The sequence below is a fragment of the Brassica oleracea genome, chromosome C8 (genome assembly GCF_000695525.1).
Source record: "Brassica oleracea var. oleracea cultivar TO1000 chromosome C8, BOL, whole genome shotgun sequence".
Lineage (NCBI taxonomy): Eukaryota > Viridiplantae > Streptophyta > Magnoliopsida > Brassicales > Brassicaceae > Brassica > Brassica oleracea.
The window spans coordinates 31,768,422-31,775,930 of NC_027755.1; the positions used below are offsets into that span (position 1 = coordinate 31,768,422).

At 40.7% G+C, this 7,509-nt stretch overlaps 2 protein-coding genes across 2 annotated transcripts in view; both read right to left on the bottom strand.

Moving 5' to 3' along the window:
* Positions 1–3,849, bottom strand: part of LOC106309187 (citrate synthase 2, peroxisomal-like) — a 5,000-nt gene extending 1,151 nt beyond the window's left edge. Inside the window, exons 1-11 of the mRNA XM_013746249.1 lie at positions 3,646–3,849; positions 3,387–3,567; positions 3,158–3,243; positions 2,568–2,672; positions 2,412–2,474; positions 2,236–2,345; positions 1,993–2,112; positions 1,773–1,922; positions 1,579–1,699; positions 1,391–1,488; positions 1,179–1,290 (exon numbers count right to left, since the gene is read on the bottom strand). Of these exons, the coding sequence (XP_013601703.1) occupies positions 1,179–1,290; positions 1,391–1,488; positions 1,579–1,699; positions 1,773–1,922; positions 1,993–2,112; positions 2,236–2,345; positions 2,412–2,474; positions 2,568–2,672; positions 3,158–3,243; positions 3,387–3,567; positions 3,646–3,849 (1,350 nt within the window). The remainder of the gene's footprint in view (positions 1–1,178; positions 1,291–1,390; positions 1,489–1,578; positions 1,700–1,772; positions 1,923–1,992; positions 2,113–2,235; positions 2,346–2,411; positions 2,475–2,567; positions 2,673–3,157; positions 3,244–3,386; positions 3,568–3,645) is intronic.
* Positions 3,850–4,291: 442 nt separating this feature from the next.
* On the bottom strand, positions 4,292–7,509 carry LOC106311978 (citrate synthase 2, peroxisomal). Its single transcript, XM_013749339.1, has 12 exons — positions 7,182–7,509; positions 6,920–7,100; positions 6,668–6,753; positions 6,216–6,320; positions 6,012–6,074; positions 5,817–5,926; positions 5,538–5,657; positions 5,314–5,463; positions 5,121–5,241; positions 4,938–5,035; positions 4,709–4,832; positions 4,292–4,631 (listed from the first exon to the last, which is right to left on the bottom strand). The coding sequence occupies exons 1-12, from the start codon at positions 7,425–7,427 to the stop codon at positions 4,500–4,502; spliced, it is 1,536 nt and encodes a 511-aa protein (XP_013604793.1). The 5' UTR covers positions 7,428–7,509; the 3' UTR covers positions 4,292–4,499.

A 7,509-nucleotide genomic window follows, 5' to 3' on the forward strand; every position in this document is an offset into this window, starting at 1 on the left:
TTCGGCGGTGGTCTGCAGCTGCGGGTCTGTTGCTGGTGCTCGTGCTTGTTCGGTTATGGTGGTGTTTGCTTAGGATTTCTTCGGGTCGGAGAGATTCCGATGCTTGGCTTGCCGTAACCAAGAGTTCTCTCAGGTTCTTTGAGGGCTTAGGAGACGAGGGTTGAAGGCGGATGTGATCGTGGTGAAAGTGTCCGGTATGATTTCTTCGTGCGTGTGTTTTCCGGTTCACCTCGAGTGGTCGTCTATGGCCATGAGAGGTCTTCTTGTTGCCTCACAACTCTTTCGGAGCTCCTGCTCCTGGCTTCCTGTTTTGTTCTTCTCCGAGAGTAGGTGACGGCTTCACTCGACGAGTTCAAGTCTCTCACTCATCATCGTCATATCACACCCCGTGGCTCAGGCGTTGATAGTTCTTGATCAAGAAATTGGTCATTTGGTTCTCAAAGGCCTTGGTTGCTTAGGCGGTTCTCGGGGGTCATTCGCCGCCTCAGAGTCAGCATCCAGTCGAAGCTCACATCCCGGCGCCGTGGTGATTGGTCTTGTTCCTTCTACGGTGGTGAGGCTGGCGTTTCTTGCACAGGTTTAGAGACTGCTTTTCAGGAAGTGGCGGTGGAGGCAACTCATCTTTGTACAGGTTTGGTAGATGGCGGAAGCTGAGTGCTTGCTCGTTTTGGGATGCGGTCAAAGTGTCGGTGGCGCTTTATTCGAGCTGGCCTTGGTGGCATTCGCAAGGCATTGGTAAGTATCTGATCTCTCCCCTTCAGTCGTCTTGCGCTTCATAGACAGAGAAAGTTATGAGCTTGTGGAGATCATCGGGAACTAGCTACTCCGGAAACGTCAAGGGAATTCCCGGCATCCGCGGAAACGCGGAGAACCTCACTTTCACGAGAGTCACGTTGATGGTTGAGAACGGCTACCGATATCGAAGGATTTCAAAAAACATCCTAGCAGATTGTGTCGGGTTTAGTGGGTGGGCAAAGCTAGGTTTGTAATAGTCAGATTTCGATAATTTTGTTCAAAGTAAGCTTGTAACCGTATCTGATTCCCGATCTTTCGGGCAGATTTTATATATTAATATATTAAAAAAAAAAGTGCATCTATGCATCTATGTGCAATGTCTATTACCCCTGAGCCAAAGAACCTTTTTAAAGTCACTGATCTGTTAAAGAGTCTAGTTTTACCTGTTGGGGTCTGATGATCTTAGTGTCAGGATCATCTAAAGACTCACGCCAGTGTGCCAAGTATCCAGCCATACGCGCCACCGCGGTGAAATGTGGTGGGACTCCCATTGCCCTGCGTTTTCTCCCATTTTAATTTTCAGGTTAAGAACTTAATGGTTACAACAACTCATTAATTAGCAATAATTCTGTCTCATGAATCATCCATGCCTTACCTATAGACTAATCCACAGTAGAAATCAACATTTGGGTATAGCTTTCTCTTAACAAAATATTCATCAGAGAGTGCTGTCTTCTCTAGAGCAACTGCTACCTGGTTAACATCATACATCAAATCTTTCTCAAACCACATTTAACAAACCGTCAAGCAGGAAAGATACATGAGCACACGAATCTAAAGTACCTCGAACAGAGGATCCTTTCCAACAATGGAGAACACTTCCTCAGCCAGTCTTTTAACCACTCTTGCTCGTGGGTCGTAGTTTTTGTAAATGCGGTGTCCAAACCCTGACAGTTTCCTATTCCTGAGATAAAGAAGTTAACACTGAATGATTCGTCATAATCAAGATACTTTTAGTCTTAGGTGTACTGAGTTACTTGTTCTTCACGCTTTCAATAAACTCTGGAATATTTTCAACAGTCCCAATCTCGAATAACATCTGAGGAACAGTCTTAGTTGCACCACCATGAAGTGGGCCACCAATGGCTCCAACAGCTCCCGCAATAGCAGTGTACACATCAACACCACTACACAAAAATAAATAAATATCATAGCAGACTTAATGAAAAATCTCTAACCAGTGATATGAATTAGTACCTAGAGGCAAGATGGCGAGCAGCAGCAGTAGAGCAGTTCATTTCATGTTCAGCATGTAGTATGAAGATGATGTCCAACACTCGAGCTAGACGAGGATTAGGCTTGTAAGACTTATTTCCCCTGTAATCAATGGAATTGATACGTGAATATATCTTGTTGCGGACACAATTGAAGATAAAAAATGGATCTAAAATGACTAATTCATGTGAAAGTGTTATAATAAATGAAAGAGGATGGCCCTACATTGATTCCATCATATAGAGTAAGTTCTCTGCATAAGAAAGGTTGCTCAAAGGAAGAACAGGAGGCTTGCCTGCCGTCTTCAAAAATGCAGCTGCTGCAATAGTAGGTGCCTGTAGATAGACGTTTTTATGTAACATATATATCAAGGGACCAAATCAACAGACACAAACAAATACCTGTCCGAGAATACGAAAAATCTGTTTATCACGAACTTGTGTTGACTTGTAAATATCTAGGCCCTGCATGCACGTAATGGGAGTTTCCGTGAAATCAAGAACACACAAAGTGGAGAACGTTTTCCAGAAAAAAAGATGCAGGTTTATAAAACTTACACTAAGAGAAGGATTTGCATCAGGATGAAAGAGGGAGAGTACACTAATGGCACTGGCAAGAGAACCTATTGGATGTGAATCATGAGGCATGGACTGAATGATATCCTGGCGAAAACATTCAGAAGTAAACTGTTAAAATCGGCACCAAGAATCTATTACTATATATGGCTATTACCAAAACCATCTGATTATAGAAATGCCTCAATATATGATAGATGTGGTTTCTCAAAATTAAGTGTTACATAGCAAAATGGCCATTGGCCAGTCATCATATACAGATAAAGGTAAGACAGACATATATAATACAGTAATCCTTGATAGACCTGACGAGCGTTATGGCTTACAAACAATGCAAGATAAACCAACTTATTATTTTTGAAAAGAAATGGTTATGGTAATTTTGTTAAATAGTTTGAAGTTTTTCACCAGTTAGCTACAAGGACGGGGATCTGAGCACATTCCACTGAAACATTGTCCACTGAAATGGTCATAGATATAGTCGTCTAGGCTTCCAAATTACTTTAACTTTTTAATTAAAATTCGTAGTTAATATTTATGGTTCTCAAATTCTCAAATATAAATAAACTCACCAATATTCCTTGTGGAACAGCTGAATGCTGAGAAACCGCAAATTCCCAATCAGCTAGCTGACTTTGTGAAGGCAGATTCCCATAAACTGCAAGAAACGTACAAATCAAGAAATTACCCACAAAAGATGATAAAACTTCAACTCTGTTTCAACAGTAATATTATAAGAGCAAAAAGTTTGCTTGTATCAAAAGAAAAGTTACATGATGATGATGATGCAAGAAGACTTACTAAGGAGATAAGCAACCTCAAGAAAAGTACTACTCTCACCCAACTCTTCAATTAGGTATCCCCTATAACGTAATGTTCCTTCATCTCCGTCAGTACAAGAAACCGATGACCGAACAGGAGCCGTGTTTAAATAACCAGGATCGTACAACTTAATCCCCTTGTCATGTGCCCCACTCGTTATCTACACCACCAAACATCCATACTATTCAGACAACTTAGTTCAACTGCATGCATGTCAATTTTTTTTAATATATTATACCTTCTTGAGATCAATGGACTTAACGGTACCCTCCTCTGAGACTGGGACTTGATATTTCTTCCCCGTACGCTCATCAACGATCGTCAAGTTTCCCGCAAGGGGTCCAGCAATCGATTTGCACCATGGCTCAGTCGCCGCCGGCATGGGATCAGACACCTCCAAATGCGCAGAGAGAACGGCCAAACGAGCATTCAGCCTCTCCATTTTCACCTCACTAAAAGCAGAGTTCAAAGATAGGAGGCGCTTTGCTTATTATTATTGTAGCATTTTATACTCCCCCTTGACACTTGTTATTACTACTTTTGATTTTTGAAGCGTGGCTGGCGTGAGTTTGACACTATTTTAACGTATGTGGTAATAATTACTTAAATGTTTTTTTTTTTTAAATATTTTGTTCTCAGTTCTACTCATACGATTGTTTTCCTCAAATTTAAAAATGGAAATATTATTATACACTATTTGCAATGCTAACTATAATCAGGATTTTTTTTTATGAAATAGAGTAAGCAAATAATTTTGACCTAAAAATCAAAGATTATTAGGATTATATGTCTCGCAAGCAATGTGCTAAATTTAGCACATTTAAACTGTCAGTGTATTATATTAATTTTCTTGATAAAAGGCACAATTCATGAACACGTATGTCTTTCACTGTAAAGACATTATTATTAGATGGAAGTATGAAAATATGTTTAAAAACATCAAATACAGAATAACAGACAAATAATGCAGCAGACTATGAATTGGATTATTGAGTTTGTAAGAGAAAGAGAACAACAAAGAATGCTAAGAAGACCCTCTTGTTTACCCCGAGGTGTCTTCCGTCTTTAATCGTATGTAGTAGAGTTTGAGACTTAAAGTGCAGATCCAGATAAACGCCTTCTTGATGCATTTGAAATGGAAACTTGTCCCATCTTATCTGAATCACTTGACAACGTTCTCTGTCTCACCGGCTCGTAATGCCTTAGCCATACCCCAGTGTAGGCCTACACGAATACAATTTACCCATGATGAGAGCCAAAAAAAGAAACATGTCATTGATCTATCAAAGAATGTATTGTACCTGTTGGGGTCTCATGATCTTAGTGTCAGGATCATCCAACGACTCACGCCAGTGTGACAAGTATCCAGCCATACGCGGGACTGCAAATAGGACTGTGAAGAACTCTGGTGGGAATCCCATTGCCCTGTATTTATTGTTGCCCAATTCAAATACCAAAACACACGAGATTCAACTTAATGGTTATATCAAGGCTTTTTTTGTTTCCAAGACGAGTCAGCAATGTCTTTACCTATAGATTAATCCAGAGTAAAAATCAACATTTGGGTAAAGTTTTCTCTTCACAAAATATTCATCAGAGAGTGCTGCCTTCTCTAGAGCAACTGCTACCTGACGATATCATACATCAAAACTTTCTAAAACCACATCCGTTATAAAATACACAAAGAAATTTGAGCATAAGGATCTAAAGTACCTCGATTAGAGGATCCCTTCCAACAATGGAGAATACTTCATCCGCCAGTTTCTTGATGACTTTTGCTCTCGGGTCGTAGTTTTTGTAAACACGATGTCCAAAACCTGACATCTTCCTCTTTCTGAAAAATATGAAAAAGGGAATTTAACATTAGGCACGATTGGTGCTTTAGTTTTTCTAAGTATGAATTTACCTGTTCTTCACTCCTTCTATGAACTCTGGAATATTTTCAACACTCCCAATCTCAGCTAACATCTTAAGGACAGCCTCGTTGGCACCACCATGAAGTGGACCATACAGAGCTCCAACAGCTCCAGCAACAGCGGTGTACACATCAACACCACTGCAGGACACACAAAACTGATTTAACACACACCTCAGAGCAGACATAATGAATCGATAAGCAGTGGCAAGTACCTAGAGGCAAGATGACGAGCAGCAGCAGTAGAGCAATTCATTTCATGTTCGGCATGCAGTATGAAGAGGATGTCAAGCACTCGAGCCAGACGAGGATTAGGCTTGTAAGACCTATTGCCCCTGTAATCGATGGAAGATGAAAGAATATATCCTGTTACAGACACATTCGAAGCTAGAAACGGATGCAAACTTACTAAAACCAGTGCACAAGTTTATAACTACCATCTACAAAGTCAAGTGTCTAGCTAAAATGAATAGGGACGATAGATGGTGGCGTACATTGAATCCAGCATATAGAGGAAATTCTCTGCATAAGAAAAGTTGCCAGAAGGGAGAACAGGAGGCCTGCCTGCCATCCTCAGATAAGCAGCCGCTGCAATTGTAGGAGCCTGCAAATATATTATATTTTCCAATCCCGCAACTAATTGAGTCTGGTTATACAACAAGGTACCAAATCAAAAGACACAACAATACCTTTCCAAGAATACGAACAATCTGTTTATCACGAACTTGTTTTGACTTGTAAATATCCTGGCCCTGCACCCCATAGGAATTTTCGTTATAATCATGAACACAAACAAATGGAGTACGGCACATGGGCATCAGGGCATGTGCATAGAACTTTTCAGGAAAAGACATCATATCAGTACACAAAGAAAACATGATTACAGAACGTACGCTGAGAGCAGGATTGGCATCGGGATGGAAGATGGAAAGTGCACTCATTGCACTCACAAGAACACCCATTGGGTGTGCATCATGAGGCATGGACTGTATGATTTCCTGGGAAAACATTCAGAAATAATCTCAGGTCCAAATCACACTATTATTTAAATAGTGTCAATACCCATCAAATATCCAAATGCTACATAGTTCCAAACAGAATAGAAGACCCTTTTCAACCATACACATTGCTTCAAATAATAGTCTTATGTGGCTAAATGGTCATCCATAACATACACATTGAGTTCAGTAAGGTGAAAGAGATCCAGTCATCCATCCTACATGGGCCAGATAGATAAGCATGGTTTGCAGGAAAGACGAACAACTTATACTAGTGGAAAGAATCGTTTCAAAATCTTGAACATAAGGTTGGGAAAATACATATGAGGAAAGGAGTAGAAATATACCAATACTCCTTGCGGCACAGCTGAATGCTGAGAAATCGTAAACTCCCAATCAGCTAGCTGACTCTGAGAAGGTAGATTCCCATACACTGCCACAGAAAACAAAAAAAAAGGTTTATTAACTAACCCACAAACTAGAACACTAAGGGACGCTTAATTGTCAAGACCAACCCACAAAAGGTGATAACTTTCTATCCATTTCAATTCCCCGAAAGATGATAACTTTCTACAAGATGATGATGAAAGAGGACTTACTGAGGAGATAAGAAACCTCAATGAAAGTACTGCTCTCAGCCAACTCTTCAATAGGATACCCACGGTAACGCAGGATCCCTTCATCTCCATCGATGTAAGAGATCGAAGATCGAACAGGAGCCGTGTTCAAGTAACCTGGATCATATAGCTTAAGCCCCTTGTCATCCTTCCCCGTCGTTATCTGCCACCACCAAACACGGATCGAAATTTCAGATAATATAATCAATTCGATTTCTACAATTCGCTTTAGAGATTACAACACCTTCTTGAGATCAACGGATTTAACGGTACCATCTTCCGAGACTGGGACCTGATACTTCTTCCCCGTACGCTCATCCACGATCGTCAAGCTTCCTTTTAGGGATCCATGCGGTGTAACAGCGCTCGATGTGCACCATGGCTCGATCGCCCCCGGCGGTAACACCTGGCTCGATCCGACGGGATCGGACACCGCTAAGTGCGCAGTGAGAACGGCCAATCGAGCTTTCACCCTCTCAGAAATCTCCATTTTCACAAAAAAAAAAAAAATCAAAAAAATAAGAATTCGAAAAGTAGAAGCGAAGAAGAAGTAGAAACAATCTTTGGTAAGT

What these genes read in the sequence shown, in the direction of transcription:
- LOC106311978 (XM_013749339.1), bottom strand. Translation starts at nt 7,427, where the DNA reads ATGGAGATTTCTGAGAGGGTGAAAGCTCGATTGGCCGTTCTCACTGCG. An exon ending in AATCCGTTGATCTCAAGAAG is followed by an intron (nt 7,101 to 7,181) that starts GTGTTGTAATCT and finishes TGGTGGTGGCAG; the next exon opens with ATAACGACGGGGAAGGATGA. An exon ending in GCTCGTCATCTTGCCTCTAG is followed by an intron (nt 5,464 to 5,537) that starts GTACTTGCCACT and finishes TGTGTCCTGCAG; the next exon opens with TGGTGTTGATGTGTACACCG.